General features: G+C 38.4%; 1 protein-coding gene and 1 non-coding gene across 9 annotated transcripts in view; both read left to right on the top strand.

The window, feature by feature from the left end:
- The window catches only part of UTRN (utrophin), a 504,882-nt gene that overhangs the window by 367,065 nt on the left and 115,528 nt on the right, over nt 1-22,289 (top strand). For all 8 annotated transcript variants that reach the window (XM_032338010.1, XM_032338009.1, XM_032338007.1 and 5 more), the window contains one exon: nt 444-600. In XM_032338010.1, coding sequence (XP_032193901.1) covers nt 444-600 — 157 coding nt within the window. The remainder of the gene's footprint in view (nt 1-443; nt 601-22,289) is intronic.
- Nucleotides 14,559-14,662, top strand: LOC116589596. The gene has a single exon (XR_004285360.1). It is a non-coding gene; the product is annotated as a U6 spliceosomal RNA (small nuclear RNA).

The following is a 22,289-nucleotide window of genomic DNA, read 5'->3' as shown; positions in this document are numbered from 1 at the left end:
CTAATATGTATTATTCCAAATATGTTATATGCATATAGTTGCTTTCTGTTCTTCTCTCAGTCCTTGTCTTCATATATGTGGATAAAAGAAGAAGAAAATTATATCTGTGTGTGCATATAAGGTATACATAAGCTACTGAAACTTGCTTTTATAATTTTACATTATATCATGGACATTCATCTTGAAAGACTCATGTTTATGCCTTTGTGGAATGTAGTTATCGGTTTTAAATTTTGATAGATATTATTAACATATCTGTATATCTTATCTTCTTCAAAATAACTGTTACTTTTGGGATTTTTTTTTTTTTTTAAACAAAGAGTCAGCCTCTTTCTGGGATGTGAACATTAGTTAGTCATACAAGGTTATCAGTCTAAGGGAAGATATATAATATTTGAACTCAATTCAGACTTCTAAATGTGGTCAATCCTGTCTCGCAACAGGGCCCATTTGGAGGCCAGTGCGGAGAAGTGGAACAGGTTGCTGACGTCTTTAGAAGAACTTATCAAATGGCTGAATATTAAAGATGAAGAGCTTCAAAAGCAAATGCCCATTGGAGGGGATGTCCCAGCCTTACAGCTCCAGTATGATCACTGTAAAGTAAGTTGACCGCATACGGTGGGGATCTTTTTTAATTTTTATATTTTTAAATTTTTGTTTATTTTCAATTAGCCAACATATAATACATCATTAGTTTTTGATGTAGTGTTCCACGATTCATCAGTTGCATGTAACACCCGGTGCTTATCACAACACGTGCCCTCCTTAATACCATCACCTGTTGACCCCATCCCTCCACCCTCCAGTCCCTTCTATAAGCCTCGGTTTGTTTCATTCATTTTGATTTTGGCAAAGTAAATACTTAAAATTCTAGATAAATACCTGAGTTGAAGAAGTCAATACAGGATTTCACCCTTACCTCCCATTTCTTTTATTTATTTATTTACTTATTTATTTATAGATTTGATTTATTCGGGAGAGAGAGTGTGAGCAGGGGGAAGGGCCATGGGAGAGGGATAGAATCCTCAAGGAGACTCCCTGGTGAGTGCGGAGCCTGATGCAGGGCACAGTCCCAGGACCCCGAGATCATGACCTGAGCTGGAACCAAGAGTTGGACGCTTAACTGTCTGAGCCACCCAATCGCCCTCCCATCCCCCATTTCTAATTGTCAGTATTTAGACACTTAATTTAAGTTACATGTATTACTTCCATTTGTTTCAAATTAATTTATCTCTTCATATTCAATTAAGTTTTTTCAAACATTAAAGATCTCTAAAGCATCCTATTGTTTTTAGAGTATCCTAACACTTATTTAACTTTCTAATAGATTTTAAAATACTAAAATATTCCTTGGGGACATTTTTTTACTCTAAGTGAGTCTCAAATTCAGAAGGCATAGAGTTATAAAGAATTTCAGATTATCTTGTTTATAAAAATGGAAGTGAAAAAATAAGGACCTGTAGGTGTAAGAATGTGGAATAAAGTCTTAAAGCAAATGAGGACCAACATATTTACATCATTTTATATGTTTTATTTTTCTGAACTTAGATCTTATTTTGAGTTACATTTTTATTCTGCTCAAATTTGTCTCTGTGCAAATTTATACTTTTATTCTGAGAAACAGATATGCTGAAATCTTATCAACGAACATGTTAGTTCTTAGAAGTTTGTATTTAAATTCTCTGCCCTACGGACTTTCTATTTTTTTTTAATGTTCTTTCAATCCCATTTTCTCATGTACTGTACATCGACTTGTTCTGCTATATATATATTTTTTTACTCTTCACATGCAATGCAAGTTTTCCTTCTAAATCTGTACATTTTAATGTGACATTAGAATTATATTCCCATTGGAACAGCCGCAACAGTAACGCTTGCATCTTCTAAAGGAAGAAAGGAAGATGTCATCTAGGTAATAAATTTGCTTCAAAATGATAAGACCTTGAAATTTGTTTTACTTTGGGCCCTTGTGACTAGGTTGTTCAAATTACCATTTGGGTAAATTTTCCCTTTCTACTTGAAAAGAGACTGTGATAGAGAAATAGTTCTAAGATAAGAAAAAAGAACATAGTGTTGGAATATAACATGCAAAATAATCATAACAACAACAACAAACAATGATAGAAGATTTTAAATCATTGGTTTAGGAAAATCATGTTTCTCCTTTTTTCAGCTTTCCTTTCCTTTAATTATTCATGTTTTTTGTGGATTTAGATGATGAAATAGAATAATACAAAGCTCTTCTAATGGAAGTTCTCTGTTAAGGAATAAAATCTGCTTGTGACCATATTCTGCTAGTTTTGATTAAAACCTAGTTTTTCAGGCATGAAATGATTTTCCTCTTCTGACCTTAGCAAGTAAAGTGCACATCAGTGTTTCCAGTAAGTGCTGGCTGTGTTCTTTCTAAGCCCTTCTCCGAGCAAGGTCAGCCTGATTTAGGCTGTTTCACTTAGAGTCTTAGAGTGCAGTTGCTCTGCACCAGCCCTTTAGGCCCAGGCATTTAGATAATAAAGATAATACTGATAGTGGTGCTGATGATCACATTGGTTCATCCATTCAGCAAGTATTTATTGAGTGTGTAATTATTCTAAGCATTGATGAGTCAACAACAAAGATAATCTTCTTGCCTGAGTCCATGTAGTAAGAGACAGACACCAGACAAGCAAAAAATATATAATATGTTCCATGGTAATAAATGCTATGAAAAAGGTAAAGCAAGGTCAAGGAGAGAGAGAGAGAGAGGGTATAAACAGCAGAGGCACTGTTTTATGTGGAGAAGGTCAGGAAAATGCCATAAAGGAGGTGGTTTTTGAGAGGAGAACTGAGGTGAGGCAGGAAGTAACGCTGCTCCCTGGGGAAGACAGCGTAGAGGAAAGGGGTAGATACACCAGGCCACAGAGGCTGCAGTGTTCTGGTCATATCTGAGGAATAGCATGGATACCAGCGTTGTTGAAACACTTAAGTCAAATAGAGAGGTAGGAACTGAGGTTGGTCTGGAAGCAGGGGAAGGGGTTGAAATCACACAGGTACTTGAAAATCCTCTGTAAGGCCTTGGCTTTCACTCCAAGGGAGATGGGAAACCGTGGAAGGTTTTGATAATGATAATGCTGTGATTGACTTATATTACACAGATGAGATTATGAAGAATAAAACATAGAGGGGTTTAGGAATGTATTTCAGAAATCCAAGAGGGGGGATGGTGATGACTTAAACAAAGGTATAAAGGGAGAGGTAGAAAGTAACTGCTTTCTGAATCTATTTGGGAAGAAGTAACAGGATGTGTTCACGGGTTGGAAATGTGGACTACCTGAGAAAGAGAAAGACTTGCAGTGGCAGGAATCAGAGGTTTTTGGACAAAGCAAATGGGACAGTGCCTGGAAGGAGAAAGTGGGTCAAGTAGTCAATGGCTTTATAAGAATGAGGACAAATTCTACATGTTTCTATGTTGATGGGAATGATCTTGTAACGTGGGAAAAGTTAATGATGCAGCAGGGAGATTACCAGGTAGGGGATGGGATAGGATCCAGGGTACAAGTACAGCAGCTGATCTCGGGTAGGAGGGCAGAGAGATCATCTGGTCTAACAAAGGTAGGTTTGTAGGTTTGTGCATGGGAATGTCCAGATGTCCTCTTTTGATTGCCTCCATTTTCTCAGTGAAATAAGGAGCTGGGTCATCAACTGAATACGAGAAGAAGGAAGGTGATGTGGAGGTTTGGGAAGTGAGGAGGCAGAAAAATATGGTCTAGAGTGGCTGAGTTAAACTAGGAACAGAATGTACAAGAAGACCATGGAGCAGTGCTCATGAATTTTAAGTGAGAACAGCCAGTGTGAATGCTTTTCTTTGTCCATGTTGAGTTGCCTCACTGAAGATAAGGAGTTAATTGGAAAGTTGAATTGAACTAAGCACATGGGATGGGGGAAGGGAGGGGCAAGCGGGTTACAGAAATATAAGGGAGCTATGGTAGTGATGGCACATGGAATCGGGGCTGGGGAACGGGAGATCTGAGGATATCAGAGAGGTGAGGGACAGTAAAGTGACGTTAGAACTCAATGAATGGGACACAGCAGGGGGGCTGAGACATCATTCAAATTGGGGACCTGGAGAGGGGCACAAACTATAATGAAGCTGTAGTTGTCGTCAGAGAAGGGGTGCTAGAGGGGGCATTTATTGTTAATGACAATCTCCATTGTCTTTTTGTGGGAGTGAGTTGCACAGGTAGGGTGGAGAACAGGGTCCTTTGGGAGGAGTAGATAAGGAGCTGAGAGGTGGAGTTAGCTGCAAAATCATCTGCAGGACAGTAAAATCACTGGGACCAAGAGAGAGAGCGTGATATCAAAATGATGATTATGAGGAAGAGGGGTGATGGTGGGATAGGTTGGGATTGGTGTACTTTGGAAAAATGGTGTTTTCTTTTCACATTCCTTTTCTTTTGAGTCTTACACCCTTAGTTGGGGATGAGGGAGAGGAATAGTGTAAATTGGATATAGTTTAGCACTGCTTTCTAAATTTCTAGTGCCTGCTATTGGATTTTTCTTGAGTTACTATTGTGTGTTTATCACAGTTGCCATCACGTAGCACACTGTTCATAACCCAGGGATGTTCTTGATCAGCAAGTAGGACTTATCAAGAGTTCCCTTTAATGGTCCGTACTTCTTTGAGTTTATATTAGAAAGTTTATGTGAATAGCAGTGATTGAGTTTCTGAGTGTGGGGCCAGGGGGCTTCTCCCCTCATTGTTATACCTTCACTGGAAATAATCCTTTGTGGAATTTCATGTTGACTATAGGTTCTGGAACATGATACTTTATTGTGATCTGTCATGGTCTGCCTTACAATTTATCAATGATCTAAAACTATCTGCTTTCTTCCTGTCATCTATTATTAATGTTTTGACACGAGCTACATTTTTAGCTCTGAGAACTGAGCAGCCTCTCATGCCAGAAGTAATTTATGGAAGAGATTTCCAAGTAAAGTTGGTGGAGGTGTGTGTTCGTTTGTGAGGACCTCCATAACAAAACACCGTAGACTGAGTGACAGAAAAGAAATTAATCTTCTCACCATTCTGGAGGCTGGAAGTCCGAGATCAAGGTGTCTACAGGGTTTATTTTTTTCTGAGGGCTCTCTCCTTGTCTTGTGGATGGTCGTCTTTTCCCTGTGTCTTTAGCAGGCCTTCCCTCTATGAGTGTCTGTCTTCTAAAACTGCTCAGAATGCACTCTTTTTATAAGAACACCAGTCATATTGGATTAGGGCTGACCCTAATGACCTCATTTAATTTAACTATTTCTTTAAAGACCTTATTTCCAAATGCAGTCACATTCTGCCAAAAGTAACTTTCTTTCTCAACTGTCAAGTATAATGTTTCTAATCACTATACATTATTATAGAGAGGGCAAATCACTATGCATTAGTACTATTAGGGCGTTTGTTTGTTTGTTTGTTTGTTTGTTTGTTTAAGACTTTTTATTTATTTGACAGAGACAGAGAGAGATCACAAGTAGTCAGAGAGGCAGGTGGCTGCGGAGGTGCGATGGGGTGGGGAGCAGTCTCCTTGCTGTGCAGAGTGTGATGCTGGGCTTGATCCCAGGACCCTGAGATCATGACCTGAGCAGAAGGCAGAGGCTTAACCCACTGAGCCACCCAGGCATATTAGGACAGTATTTAAAGACACAACATCTACCTGTGGTTATTTACCTTTCTTACCAAGCTTTGCCAGCCGTAATCATCGAATAAGTCTAACCTCAGCCTTGCCAGTGTTCTAACTTAAATTCTATAAATTATCTGTAATCTGTTCTTACATTTAAAATCCTTTTGGGTGTACATGTGGTTACTCTATTTCAGGACAGCTTTTTCTTTCCATGTCCTTGGAGAATGTCTTTCACCCCCGCCTTCAGACTTTTTTTATGAAGAAAAAAAAAAAACCACCCTTTATTCAGAATTAGAATTATCAATGATTAGAACTGGAAGAGGCCCAAGGAAGAGTTCAGTCCTATCCCCTTATTAATAGTGGAAGAAAATGAGAGCCATGGTGTGTTTTGATGAAATCGGAGTTTTCTTCTCTCCTTTCCTTTCTCACTTCCAAAAATCCTTGTCATTTGCCCACGTGTCTGGTGGTTTCTAGGACAGCAGAGAGACACGGATACACGGAATAGACACAGTCCCTGTCTGCGTGGCATTTAGTCAGGTGAGGGCCTGTGCCTGCCCTTCTCAAATTTACAGTCCCTGTTTCTTCCCTGTGTTACTAGAAATCGTTTCCAGCAGGAGTTGTGGCTGAGCTGTGCACTGCACATTGCTGTCCCAGATCTTTGGTGTCTGCCCAAATATCCATTTCTCTAAACCCCAATTTCAGTCCCTTGGTGCTAACTCGAGCCTGCTGTCAGTTCTTGTACACTTTCCTTACTGATCTTTTCTATTTAAAAGATTCTATAACTCTTTTGAATTATAACATGATGTAGCTTTAAACAGAACAAAATAATCTTTAAACTATTTTTTCACTGGTACATTAGCATTAAATTTAGGTGACTTTTAGTTTTTTTCTGTTATTATCAACTGTTTTTTTTTCTAACTTCTTGCTATTTTTGGTCTTTAATTGTCATAATAAAGTTTAAAAGATCTCTTTAATTTTAAAGAACTCTTGCTTTATAGCTTTAAAGTACCTAGTTAGAATCAACCCAAATCAACCCTTAGATGGCTTGGTACTAATATTAGGCAAGGTGTTTTTTTTTTTTTTTTTGATTTTTAAAATTTCCCCATAGAAAGAGTAGGACCTTGTATTTGATTTCTGACTTACATATCTCTTCTTGCAGATAGCTGTCTGGATTACTTTATTTTGAACAATGCAGTACTGTGTTAGACTAATGGGACCTAATATCTTCATTCTAAATTAGAATATCTAGCAATTCCCAGATGGATTTTTTTTTAAAGGAGACAAAGAAATTTAACAGTGATTTGTTTACTATTTTGGGAGAAATGATCTCATAAATGCAAGTCTTGAATGTCATTGTACACAAGTCTTTTCAAGATCAGCTTAAAAAGCCATATGACATGACTTTCTGTTGTGGTCCAGACACATGCGCATTCACAAGATGCATTATAAACCACCCGTGCAGACGTCCCACAATGAGCACTCAAGTTTTAACATTAAAGTTTCCAGTGGCTTTACATACAAAGGGAAGAACAAAGCTAGCTCTCCACAGGTGGTGTGGGCTTACTGTGTGCTAGAAAACCACTACGTGACTTAAAAGCTGCTTCCAGGGATGTCAAACTCTGATGTCAAAGACTTGTGAAGCATTTGAATAAGATAATTCCAAGTAGACATCTGACTACTTTAAATGTCAGCACTTTATCCTCAGCACTTTCCGAAGTTGAGTGAAAGTCTTTTTCGGCTCTTCCCCTCTGGAGAGTGGTGTATTAGGCTCTATTTGGAGGCACCTTCTGTTGAGACTTTCTATACAAAGTTAGTGAACTAGCGCCTGGGCTTAGGTAGACGTGGTTTCGGTTCTCCCCTCCCCCACTTGCTAGCTCTGGGATGCTCTGGAGCCGATTGTCCCATCTCTTCAGTCCTGTTTATGAGCATTAGTGTAGATAAACCACTTAGCCGAGTACATTTAGTAAATGCTCCGTAAACAATGGCTGGTGGGAGTCCTTTAAACCGGGACCTATATTTTCTAGTGTATTTTCTTTTACTTTTTCTGTGTCCAAATTTTTTTTTAAAGATTTTATTTATTTATTTATATATTTGACAAAGGGAGACACAGCAAGAGAGGGAACACAAGCTAGAGGAGTGTGAGAGGGAGAAGCAGGCTTCCCGCCGAGCAGGGAGCTTGATGTGGGGCTTGATTCCAGGCTCCGGGATCATGACCTGAGCTGAAGGCAGATGCTTAACAGCTGAGGCAACCAGGTGCCCCTCAGATTTTTAGTTTTTCCTCAGATTCATGATGTTTCGGCGATTGCAAGTTCTGACGTTATAACTTACATTTACTATTTTTGCCTATTGATGGCTTCCGAGATAATTTAGACAACTCAGGAAATGGGATGAAATCATTGAAACAATATATTTGAGAATTTATATGAGATAAGATACGAGTCTAGAAACTGCAAGATGTTTAATTTCTTGTTCTTTTTTTTTTTTTTTTAAAGATTTTATTTATTCATTTGACACAGAGAGATCACAAGTAGGCAGAGAGGCAGGCAGAGAGAGAGAGAGGAGGAAGCAAGCTCCCCGCGGAGCAGAGAACCCGATGCGGGACTCGATCCCAGGACCCTGAGATCATGACCTGAGCCGAAGGCAGCGGCTTAACCCACTGAGCCACCCAGGCGCCCTAATTTCTTGTTCTTAATAAAAGAAAACAGCTTATCATGGAAAGGCCAAGCTCGTAAGACCCGTCTATATGCCCTGCTTTAGTTAACTTATCAAGGGTTTATAGGCAAATGATCAATGTTTAACCATGAATCTAATTACCTTTAAATGCAATGTTTGAATGTTACCATAATCTGTAAGTAAAGAAACAGAATTAATATATATGATCTTACATTTGCATTTGCATGACCTTATCCTGGGTCCAGTCTGTTGAAAACAATGTTAAATGTGTAAAGGGCAATAAGGCACAGCCTCTGCACTCCAGTGACACATTTTAATAATTTCTCTTCATAGCCGCTCTGTGCCTTGTGGCTGTATCCAGATAGAATATTACATATTTAAATGTCTAGAGAATGGCTCTGAGACTTTTAGTTAGAATGGTTGTGTAAGGTCATGCTTCAGATCACCTTGTCTGCTTAAACATCTAGGAATCATAGGTACAATGTAACAATCCCCCCTCCTCCCCCAGAAACCAAACATGGCAAAGTTGGGCTCCAGAATGCAGCAGACATTCCATAGACCAGAAACAAAGCAGAAAAGCAAAGTGGTGAGTAGGGTTGATGGCGCTGGGGAAGAGTCCCCGTCCCGGATACAGAGCCAGCAGAAAGCCCCATAGCAGTCTCTGCTTAACATTTCTCTCTTACATGTTGAAATGAGTGACTCACAGATTGTTTTTTTTTTTCTTGTGTAAAAAAAGTGTCCCAGGAACAGATACTATAAAACATCAATGTATTTTGAACCCTTAATTAAATGTTTATACTTTGGATAAGTAGGATATTTTAACCAGTGACTCAGAACATTGATAGCAACAACAATAATGAATACTTTGTTCAATGTCTTAACAGCACATGCACCTAGGAAGACTCATTAAATAATAATAAAATGAATAATATGTCAAAGGGCTCCGACAGTAAAGCGTTTGGCCAAGGGGGTTGGCACACAGTAAGGAGTGGTGCTTATATCCTTCCGTGACTGCTGGGAGTCTATCTTGATAGTTTTGATCATTTTTGTTTTGTTTAATACTGTCTAGGCTATATGAGTTCTTTTAATTAAATAAAGGTATATTGATACCTATTATTTACCATCTAATAATACTGCCTTGCAGAAGTAGTCCCCCATCACTATCTAGGATTAACTTGTAAAATTAGACGGTCACCATCCAATCTTTACAAGTATCAGTTTGTAAGCAATACAGTCATACTATTTTTTTCTCACGTGGGTACATATTTAGTATCCTCAAATATCAAAATAAATTACTACTTTAAAACATACAGATTTTGGAGGCACTTGGGTGGCTCAGTCATTAAACGTCTGCCTTTGGCTCAGGTCATGATCCCAGAGTCTAGGGATCGAGCCCCACATCCGGTTCCCTGCTCCACAGGAAGCCTGCTCTCCCTTGCCCGGCTTGTGTTCCCTCTCTCCCTGTCTCTCTCCCTCTGTCAAAAAATAAATTAAAAAAAATTTTTTTAAGATTTTTTAATTTGTTTGACAGAGAGAGATCACAAGTAGGCAGAGAGGCAGGCGGGGGGGGGGGGGGGGGGAGCAGGCTCCCTGCTGATGTGGAACTCGATCCCAGGACCCTGAGATCATGACCTGAGCGGAAGGCAGAGGCTTAACCCACTGAGCTTCCCAGGTGCCCTGAAAAAATAAATAAAATCTTAAAAATAAAATAAAATAAGATATATAGATTTAAAAAAACACATAGTATTTTTAATGATTTTTAGAGTAAATGGATATAGTTGAATTTTCCAATTTAATGACCTAAATTTTTCATATGATTTTTTAAGTTTTATAGAAAGTGAGGTCACTTGTATGCAGCTTTGCTTTCTAGAATGTGAGATTATCATTCAGTCAACACTTCCTTAGAACGTACCTACAATGCACATCGCATTCATTTGTAATGTTAAGGATTTACTTCAAATTACAAGCTTTAGCCTGGATTAAGTTGCAGATACAGTGTTAGCTATTCACTCTGTGTTTCACTTTCTACACAGTGTAAATTCTCAGTTATGTGGGGCCAGTTGTCAGAGCTGTGGCACCCTTTCTCCAATAGAATGCATGTTTGATTTTAGGGAGGAAAATCACCAAAAATAATTGAAATGTCTGATTCTGGTATAATTTTTTGTAGGTTTGGGTCCATGCCCTCAGGGCTCCTCTGTCCTTTACTTAACTCAATTTAATTCCTCTATTCAAACCTCATTATATAAGAGTCAGGACATTTGGGTCTGAAACTGACTTGGAGAAATACATTTGCAAACTTGCTTACTAAAGTAACAAAATCGAATATTGTCTTTAAATCAGCAACATGCCACCATGAAATTGAGGCTGGTGTTGTGTGTGGGATTGTTCTCCCTACTAAAGTAATCAGAAATTCTACTTGCAAATCTGTGACTTCGAGGTCTGCTGTATGATGAAATTACCAAATATGGGAGACTGACCTTTTTCTAAACTTGATTAAATTAATTTCTAAGCTCCCCCTCTAGGCTTTGGCACCTCTTTGACTTCCTTATTAAATGCAGAGCCCACTAAGGACTGTGAGTAAAGCTGTCACTCGCATTCCTTCCCGAAGCAGCAGTTCTAGAAATGAGACTACACCTTCGGGCCACACTCCATTTAGTTGTCTGCAGCTGACTTACCTCCTAGCCTGACAGGTGTCATTGGGACTTTACTCCAAAGGGCCGTGGAATATCCAAGTTTAGAGGGAAAGGCAAGGCAGCCTTACAGCTGGCACTGTCTGGTGGTGAAATTGAGAGTGGACCGCAAATGTAGCAGGAAGGAGAGGTTTGGGAGACCAAGAAGTTACAGTCCATCCCCTGACTATAACAGCCCATTTCCAATGAATTGCCTTTGGGCATAATTAGCCCAGTTTAATTTTTCTGCCAGTTTATGTATTCATTCAACAAACTTCTGTGTTGCTACTGGTATTTGCCACATACTTTGCTAGGCACTGGGCATCTTTCACTTCGGAAGACTAATTTTGCTGTCAGGGATTTCACCATCTGGCCACAGAGACAGGCTTGAAAAAAGTAACTACATTGGATACCAAAAGCTTGTTATTGTGAGCATGAGCCCACGGCCAGGGAAGCCCAGATGAATCAGGATTCTCTGTACTTGGGAAGACTGGGTAAGTCTTCACAGAGTGAGTAGCCTTTGAGCTAAAAAGAGATCTCGGAATAAGAATTCACTAAAGACTATTATCAGAACTCCTAGAAGGAAAATCCTCCAAATTAGTCATGGCATGACTTGGAGTATGCACTAGAGCAAGAGGTGTTGCTTACCTTCCTTTACAATTTTACTTGAAAGAGGAAAAAAAAATACAAGTTCAGTGCCTGATACCATGCCTAGTAACAGTAGATATTAAATATACTTGCCAAATGAAGGAATACATTTATGTGTGCATGTGTTTTGAAATGTGTCGGGAAGAATGCTCTTTTATTACTGTGTGAAGCTTGAGGACTCCTATCTTAGTTTTAACATTCATACTTAGTATTCTGATTCAGGCATCATTTTTTATGTCAATGGGGTGGAACCAAAATGAATTTATATATTAAATGTTCATTTAGGGATGTTAACCAAAACTTTTAAAGCTCTATGAAGGAGATTTTTTTTTAAATTTTGTCTGCATACTAATGAAAAGTAAGCCTGTTTTCGTTCCCTTTTCTCATGTAGTTTTATTAGTGCTATCAAATTTAATGACTCTTCTGCCCTTTTTTGCTGTCATACTATAATGACTTCAGATCCATATATGCTGATTTAGCTTTGAAAGCAAGTTGGGAAAAAAAGTAAATTACATTCTAACAAATTCTCCTTATGTTTGTATCATTTATTTTTTCTGCTTGTATTCTCCAATAAGTAGTTAAGTGTTTCTTTGAAACCAGAAGCTAAGAAAGCCTGCTCTACCAGCAATACTTCTATTCGTTCCAGTGGAGATGCCCTGCATCTAGAGCCCGCTTCCTGGGTGTGTGTTACAGACTTTATGGGATTACCTTAAGCTCCACTTTTAGAAGGGCCCCGTGGACTTGGTTGAATGCTCTGCTGCCGCCATCTTGAAATTTGAACAAGGGGCTCTGCGAATTCTATGGTTAGACAGACTGGCATTAAGAAAACATTAATGGTTCTATTTTGACATATGTAAAACAACACTTTTACAATAATGAAAGCCTCTTAAAACTTACTGCAAGCATTCTCTTTGTCACCTAAGCCATCCTGAGCCTCCACTCTCACTGTAACTACTTCTGTCTCTGTGTGCTAGTGTCAGCGGCGATGTGACTAGGGATCTTCTTTTCCTGTCAGCTCACTAACTGTTGCTCTATTCAGTCTCTTTACTTGACTTCTAGGACTGTGCTAGTTTTCTTCTTACCGCCCTGGTAGCTCCTTCTCAATTTCCTCTGCTAGGCCTTCCTTCTTTCCTCAGCCTCCTAAACTTGGGATCCACCAGGGGCCAGGCTATGCAATTCTCAATGCCCATTCCTTGCTGAACTCATTCTCTGGTGTTATGTGGCTTCTATATGCCAGTCACTACTGAATTTATATATCTTTACATGTCATCTCTACTTGGGTATCTGATAGACATCTCCAACTTAGTAAGTCCAGACTGAATTCCTGAACTTGCTGCTCAAAATCATTCTCCCCGATCTTCCCCCATTTCAGTGGAAAGAATTCTATTGTTGCTTAGATAAAAAATTAAATAATCACCTTCAATCTAATCTTTCTCTTATATTCCCTCCATTAGAAAATCTTGTTGGTTCCATGTTCTGGTTACCATCTATTAGGAGCTATAATTATAAGTCTCTGTTACTCTTTTTTTATAGATTTTATTTATTAATTTGACAGAGAGAGACACAGGGAGGGAGGGAACACAAGCAGGGGGAGGGGGAGAAGGAGAAGCAGGCCTCCCACTGAGTGGGGAGCCTGATGTGGGGCTCGATACCAGGACCCCAGGATCATGACCTGAGCTGAAGGCAGACGCTTAACAACTGAGCCACCCAGGTGCCACTGTGTTATTGTTAATACAGTGGCCAGAGTGTTCCTATTCCAAGGAATCAGAACTCTGTAGTCGTTTCCTATTTAATTCAGAATAAAAGCCACTGTCCTCAGAATGGTCCACAAGACCCTACATGGTGTGACCTACCTCCCACTCACACTTTGCTCACCTCATTCTTACTATTTTCTCTCGTGAAGTCTGGTTTCAGCCACACTGGCCCCTAGCTGTGTCTTCACCATATTGTCTTCTGTATTTAGAATGCTCTTTCCCATCTATCCACATGATTAACTCCTCTGTTCTCAAATGTTTCTCTTGTGGCACCTCCCCAGTGAAGTCTACACCAGTCAAAACTCCCTTCCCAGTGCCCCTAATCTCTGTTACCCTGATCTACTTTTTTCTTTCTCTGTAGCATCTATCATCCTCTAACGTAATTACTTATTTATTTTCTGTTGTCTCTTTGTCTGTGCCTGACACATTAGATAATCAATATTCGTTGAATGTTAAATGAATGATATATACCCAGAGATAACATGTCCTTTGATATGATTGTTCCTTTTTTTTTCTTTCTTTAGCTCTCTGTAATCCTTTTTTATTCACTCATGTTCAAAAGAATATACCCTTTTGAAGATATTTCTACTTTGAATAGCTGAATCTTTAATAAAGATTAGCTGACAGAAATATAAGTAGCACTATTTCCTCAAGAGCTAGAAATAATTTCAATTATATGACATACTTGAAGTTGTAAGAAAATTGATCAACACCATTATACTCTGCATTTTAGTATGATAGCCTGTTAAGAGGTTACCTTCTTTCTGTTTTAATATTACCTAAATTATTCAGATCAGGAGTTGGGAAGATTTTTGTTAAGGGGGAAAGAATTGCCGTATCTCTAATTGTTGAGATAGCTTTTAAAATGTAGCTTATTTTACCCTCAGGTACTGACTGTTGCTGGGTTCTCTCTTGTGTAGAGATTTGACACCTTGAAAGCAGGATGGGTTAAGACTCCTCACAGACACAGGCAGTACCTTAAACATAGGGAATGCCTCATTCAGTAACTCTGTTGTCATGTGTTATATGTTTAGAATAAATCTAGCTTCAGAGAGGTCGTGTGGGAAACATAATGAGCAAGTTTCATGGTTGTTATAGATATAAAAACTGTGCTTCTAAAATATGTTTGTAATTACTAATAATGCCATTCTTTAAAAGTAGTAATTTGTGCCTGCTTCGGCAATACCTCTACTAAAATTGGAATGATACACAGGAGGTTGGCTAGGCCTCTGTGCAAGAGGACATGTAAATTCGTGAAATGCTCCAGATTCTTTCAAAAAATTAAAAATAGAGCTACCATATGATCCAGTAATTCTACTTTTGGGTAATTATCTGAAGACATTGAAAACATCATTTTGAAGATGTATGTATGCCTGTGTTCATGTACAATAACCAAGATATGGAATTAACCTAAGTGTCCATTAGTAATGAGGAATGTATATATACCATAATGTATATATACATTAGGAATGTATATATACCATAACGTATATGAATGTATATATACATTCGTAATGTATATATACCATTAGTAATGAGGAATGTACATATGAGGAATGTATATATACCATAATGTGGTATATATACAATGGGATGTCACTCACCCATAAAAAGTGAATTAAATCTTCCTATTTGTGACAACATGAATGGACCTAGAGGGTATTATGCTAAACAAAATAAGTTAGACAGAAAAAGACAAATACTATATGATCTCACATGTGGGGTCTAAAAACAGAATGAATGAATAAACAAAACAAAACAGAAACAGACTCATAGGTACAGTAAATTCTTGGTTGCCCAAGTGGGGAGGGGTTGGTGGGTGGGTGAAATAACAGGAAGGCAACTAAGAGGTATGAACTCAGAGTTACAAAATGAACAAGTCATGAGTGTATAATGTACAGCATAAGGGATATAGTCAATAATACAGTAATATCTTTGTGTGATGATGAAATGGTAACTAGACTTCTTATGGGGGTCATTTTGTAGTATATAAAATATCAAATCACTAAGATAAATACCTGATAGTAATGGGATGGTGTATGTCTATTATACTTCAATAAAAAATGAAAAATAAATCAATGTAATAATTTGTTCAATGATAAATGAGCTAGATTCCATTTAGTATTCCTTTCTTAAGAGTATAATTTTAAATTATGAAACTAATATCATTACAGATTTTATAAAATAAAGAACAAAAAATTGGCCTTAAGTTTACCACTGTAACACAATCATTTTCATTTTGCATGAATATTTTCTTTTTGCATATTTATCTTTCACACAGTTTTAGTAGGGGACATAGTTTTTATTCTGTCTTTTTTGCTTAAATATACGTCATGTCTGTTTCTTCATGTTGCTATGTAGTCATTATCATAGTAATTTTTCAAGGTTACATAATGGTCCCTAGTGTGGCCATACCATAGTGAGCCTAAATATTTTCCAGGTGTTAGAAATTTAAATTGCTTTCGAATTTTTTAAATCATAAATAACTTTATAATGAAAACTTTTGTGTTTGTAGCTTTTTCTGGATCATTTTCCTAGGATATATTCTCAAAGGTGAAATTCTTGCTTCACACAATATGAACATAGTAATGAGTCTTGATGTATTGCCAACCGACTTTCCCAAGTGATTGAAGCAATTTTCCGCCTCTAGCAATGTATGAAAGTGAAGTTTCACTGCGCCCTTGCCTGTGATTTCTCATTTCCCCCCCTCTTTCCTTGAACCTTGTATTGTTACCATTAAAATGCTGGTATCCCATAACAGGGTGGAAATTCAGAAAGCAGTTTTGGGATGTCAGATGTCTGATTCTGTTTTTCTCTCAAAGAGAAAGGAGAGAATTGGTTGAATGTATTTGATTTAGTTGTATGTTGAAGGATTGGGAAAAAGATAATACATTGTTGGGCTGATCAGTTGAGGAAATTTGGTATATATATCAAATTAGTGTATGTGACATAATCTGGCTATCCATTTTTGCCATCACAGAGCTTCACTTTGCTGTTTTAGTGTGAGATAAATTGGTTCACAGGAAGACATTATATTTATATATTTGTTTTCTAAAATCTAAAGTGACTCAAGAAACTTGCAACCTAGTTTTATACTTTCCAAACAATTTCACTTAATTTTGGAGGATCACATGATTCCATTTTTCTTAGAATTAAATAATTTATCCTTTAATAGAGTTAAATTCTGTTGTTCTTGCTAATGGAGGGTTGGATACCGGAACTGGTCATCCAAAGCTGGTAAAGCAGCTAGTACTTTCCTCCACAAGTGATGGTGAATAGAGGCTGTGGGAAGAAGACTGCTGAGAAAGCACACAGATATTGTGTCAAGAAGTAACTTTTTCAGGGCACTTGAGTGGCTTAGTTGGTTAGGCGTCTGCCTTTGGCTCAGGTTATGATCCCACAGTCCTGGGATTGAGCCCCACTTTGGGCTCCCTGCTTGGCAGGGTGTCTGCTTGCTTCTCCCTCTGCCTGGTGCTCTCCCTGCTTGTGCTCTCTCTCTCTCTCACTCTTGTTCTGTCTCAAATGAATAAATAAAATCTCTAAAAAAAAAAAACCACAAAAAACAACCAACCAAAACAACTTTTTCTATGAGGGCTAACGGAGATGACCCCTTCCCTTTTCTGCTGCTCAGGGTTATTCCACTTATTCCACGTTGCTTTCTTTGCAGACAAGCTTTGTATGGCTACTCCCATTTCTTGGGAGTTCTCTTTCCTTGATTCTGGATTACACAGGAAATGAAAAAGGAACACTTGGCATATTCTAGGAGCAGAAATAAAGACTTTGAGACTATTAGGGTATTTAACAGTTGAACTTGGAGAGCAAGGAAGATCCAGATCTTTTTTTTTTTTTTTTTTTTAAGATTTTATTTATTTATTTGACACAGAGAGAGAGATCACAAGTATGCAGAGAGGCAGGCAGAGAGAGAGGAGGAAGCAGGCTCCCTGCCAAGCAGAGAGCCCAATGCGGGGCTTGATTCCAGAACCTTGAGATCATGACCTGAGCCAAAGGCAGAGACTTTAACCCACTGAGCCACCCAGGCACCCTGGAAGATCCAGATGTTGGTAGGAAGTTTAGAATTTGTTCCAAGTGCAACAAAGCTATTAGAGGGTTTTAAGCAAGAGAGCCAAAGGATCTGCTTTATCTGTAATTCTAATATTATGGTCTAGAAAACTTTAGGAAAAGTGCATCTCAGTGAACTTTGGCATTTGGTATCCAGACAATTTGGATGATGGGTTTAAAGAAAGGAAAGGAGCCATGTGTTCCTTAATGCAGAGGGGATGACACCACGTGTGTGCCTCTCTTCTCCCCTTGTCTCCCCTTGCTCAGGGCAGTGTGGCAGGTTGCTAGTTGAGGAGAGAAGGGGATTTCAGGAATTCCTCTCCTCCCTCCGGGTTTTCTCAGACCTTGTTTTCACATCAAGTGATTTGCAAGGTCCTGCCCATGTCAGTGCTCCAGGAGTAACTGATATTACTGCTCTTTGCTTGGCAGCAACTCAGATACTCCAGTGAACCAAGGCCAAGTTCATGATGAAAATGAATAGCGGATTGAGTTGAGAGACTTTCAGACGTAAGCCATCCGAGTTACTTCCTTATGCAGACAGTCCCTGACTTAACGATGGTAGACTTACAGCTTTTCAACCTTATGATGGGACAAAAGTCATAAGAATTCAGTAGGAACTGTACTTCAGATTTTGAACTTGGGTCATTTCCAGGGCTAGCATTAAGCAGGATATTTCCTCTTGTGATGCTGGGCAGGGGCAGCCACAATTCCCAGACCCACACAGTCACAAGGGTCAACGACCGATCCTACTGACAACCATTCTCTCTCCAGGCAGCCATCCTGCTTTTCACTTTCAGTACAGTGTTTAATAAATGACACACGCTCTCCAACTTTATTCTAAAGTAGGCTTTGTGTTAGATGATTTTGCTTAGTTGTCGGCTAATGTAAGTGTTCTGAGTGCCTTTCAGGTAGGCTAAGCTAACCTATGATGTTTGGTAGGTTAGGTGTATTCAGTACATTTTTGACTTATGATATTTTGAGCGTTCAGTGGGGTAACCTCATCGTAAGTGAAGGAAGATCTGTACCTTCTTATCCCTTAATCCCCCGTCCTTCCCAATTATAGCAGGTGCGGAGAAGTGTTCCTAGACATTGCAAGAGCATATTGAGAATCTCTTTTTAGGCCTTTAAAATTGAATAAGGAGCAATGAACTCTGACACGCTTGAGTGCCTGACACACCAGTAAGCTGCCGAACAGTACCCTGAGTCTGAAAGGGGGCAGTGAAGTGACAGGAAAGGTGGGCTCTGCTAAGTGGCATCTTGGGTTTGCAGAAATTCTGTTAAGAATGAAAACACTGAGATTTTTCTGGTTAAGCTCTTGGAATACTATGCAGCCATCAAAAGAAGCTCTGCTATTGGAATCAGGTCTTCACTAATCTGACATTCCAGGCTTCCTTTAGTTTAAAGGAGATGGAAAAGCTGCTTAATGAGGAAAACAATGAGAGACTAGATTACTTCACCTCTTTATTCTGTTTCCTTGAGTTGCTTTTCCCTTAATAACCTTTAGTCTAATTCTACTGTCTTTCTCAACACACAGTTGCTTGTGCCCCTTCCACCTCCCTCCATCTTCTCGATATTTCCTCATGTCCTGTTTGTTCTTCTCTCAAAGATTTGTGGCCCTTAACATATTGTGACCAGCATTCTCTTCTCTTTAGACTAAGTTTCCTGAGGATTGGGATCGTGGCTTATTAATTACCATTTTCTCTTATGCTTGGCATATTTCCTTTAGATTATATGAATTTAATATGTTTTAAAATTTTTTATTTTGGTGGAAATATTTGTTGGAAAATTCTGTCATATACCCTTATGCCACTTTAGGATGAGAGAAACATTGAACATTTTCTTATGGCCATGGGACAATCATTGTGGTCTCCAGTTACTATTCTTGACTTCTGTAATATCTGAAAACATATTTCCTTATATTAAAAACTTCAGAGCATGCAACTTTTCAAATAGAATTTCAAATTTAGTTTTTGAAGTTATTTTGTATCTTCTTCCTTGTTACAACTGATCTGGTCTACTGCTTGTAGGGTGAAGTTTGATTTCACAGGTGCTGGCTTGGCAGGGGGATTGAGGTCTTTGAACTATTTGTTAGAATGGAAAGGCCTTGAGTCAGTAAGGGAGCTAGATGTCTACTGTATAAAGAAGTATGTGGTTACTACCAACCAATAAGACTTGCTTCCTTCTACCTTTCATGATTCAAAACATTTTTATAGACGCAGTCACCACCATTCTTTGTTTCCCCAGCTCTGACAGTGCCAGCCTGCCAAGCCACGGCAGCACTCCCCTCAGGACCTTTGCACTTGCTGTTCCCTCTTCCTGATTGCTCTTTTGTCAGATATTCTTAGGGTTGGCTCCCTCACTTCCGTAGCTGTTTCTTCAAATATCACTGTCTTTGAGATGCCTTCCATGATGACTTATATAAAATATTACCAAACTACATATGTCCCCCAGCGTTCCCTTTCCCCTTTATCCTGTGTGGTAGATTGTTATAATAATGAATCATGATTCTCTGTATCTCAGCCCCTATGCTGAGGATCACTGCTGTTCCCCTCTCCAAGAAATCCATTGTACTTGCCCATTCTCTTGATTCTATGCTGGGCCTCATGACTTGCTTTAAACAGAATGTGGCAGAAGCATAGATTCTAGAACTGTACTGTTTGATGTGGTAACTCTTAGCTAGCCCTATGTGGCCACTTAAATTAAAATTAAATTAATTACAATTAGATAAAATTTAAAATCTAGTTCTTCAGTTAAGTTAGTCATATCTCAGGTACCAAATGTTGCATGCCACCAGTGGTTACCATATAAGACAGCATGGTTTTAGAGCATTTTTATAAGTGCAGGAAGTTTGATTAGACATTGGGCTGTTCTAGAGTCTATGTCTTAAGAGATTTTGCAGCTTTCAGTCTACTCTTTGGGAACACTAATTACCAGGCTTCAAAGAAGCCCAGTCCAGCCAACAGGGCATTTAGAGACCATATAGTGGGAAATTGTGGTATTTCAGCTAGTGGTGCACAATATTTTCTGAACACATGAATGAACCCATTTTAGACTTGCAATCCCAGTTAAATGACAGCTGACTATAACTGCAGGAGTAATCTCTGGTGGCACCAGCAGAGGAGCTGGGCAATTTGCCAATCCAAAGAATCTTGAATAATAAGTTACCATTGTTTTAAGCTGATACATTTCAGGTGGATTTGATACACTGTAATAATAACAGATTCCCCCTTTAGTTTAAAGACTTCAATAGCTTTGAAACTATGCTCTATATAGTTACCTCATGGATTAAGATGTGGAAAAAAAAGAGAAAGATGGAGTGAGCCCATACCACACCTTTCAGTGAAATCTGTTATTTGTTTATCTAGGGAGGAAAAAAAAAAAGATTTTTTGCTATTAATTCAATAGTAATCAAAATAAGTTAAAATGCTTAGTATTGACTAGCTGATAACTAGTTAATAGGAAGGAGTGCCTGGCTGGCTCAATAAGTAGAGCATGGGACTCTTGATCACATGTTGTAAATTTAAGCCCCATGTTGGGTGTAAGGATTACTTACAAATAAAATCTTTATAAAAATACCTTTGATAATTAGATTATTGGAGAAAACTACTTTTGCCTTAAAAAATTATTTACTTAAGAATTTGCAAAGTATATAGTTCAAGTAATCCAGAGCTAACTGGAATCCAGTAATTTAGGATATCCAATTTAGGGTAATCACATGTGGGAGACTTTGTTCTATTTTGCTCTTCCCTATTTTGGAATCCTATCTAGTATTTAATCTGAAAGCATTCCTTCATTTATTCCTTATTCCCTAAGCATTTGTTGTGTACTTTCTATATATGTCTAGGCAAGCACTGAAGAGGATTTCAAATGAATAGATGTGAGCCTTATCCTAGAAGAACTGCAATATAATGGTGGGGACAGATGCATGGTCACAATACATCAGGATGAGCTATGCTAGAGAAATAGGAAGTGCTCTGGAAACTCTGAGGGGGAACATACTGAACATACGCAATGAGCTACTCCTTTGTGGATGGGTGGACGGGTGGGCATAGAGGTTAGACATAAACAGATTACCTTGGGAACTTATTTGGGAGAAAGAACAGAATTACTATTTTATTTTAATAGTAACTTTATTGAGATACTATCCATGCAGCATAAAATATCAAAAAACAGTTCAGTAGCTGTTGGTATAATCTCAGAATTGTTCAGCCATCATCACTATCTAGATTTAGAACATTATCCCAAAAAGAAATCCCACACCCACGAGCCATCACTCCCCTATTCTTCCCCCAACCATCCATCCCTAAGCAACCACTGTTCTACCATATGATTCTATAACCTTATCCCTTTTGGCATTTCATAGTAATGGGCTTCTATGTCTGGCATCTTTCATTTACATAACATTTGCAAAGTTCCTCCATGTTGGAGCATGGATCAGTATTTTATTCATTTGTATTGCTAAATAAGAGTTTTCATTATATGGGTATACAGCATTTTTTTTTATCTGTTCACCAGTTGATGTTTGGGTTGTCCACATTCTGGCGATAGTGAATAATATTGGTATGAACATTCATATATGAGTTTTTATGTAGACATTACTTTCAGTTCTCTTGGGTAAGTTACCCAGAAGTGGAATTGCTGGGTTATGTGGTAACCCTGTGTTTAACATTTCAAGAAACTGTTGGATTGTTTTTCAAAGTGGCTGCACCATTTTATCATTCCACCTGCAGTGTATAAGGGTTCCAACTTCTTCACATCATTGCCAATACTTGTTATTGCCTGAGAACAGAATTGTTTTGAATGAAAATATAAAGTCATTAAAATAGAAAAATTCCTATTAG

This window comes from Mustela erminea, chromosome 4 (assembly GCF_009829155.1).
Source record: "Mustela erminea isolate mMusErm1 chromosome 4, mMusErm1.Pri, whole genome shotgun sequence".
Taxonomy (NCBI): Eukaryota; Metazoa; Chordata; class Mammalia; order Carnivora; family Mustelidae; genus Mustela; species Mustela erminea.
The sequence above is the reverse complement of the archived record's forward strand: the minus strand, read 5'-3'. Positions and strand labels throughout refer to the sequence as shown.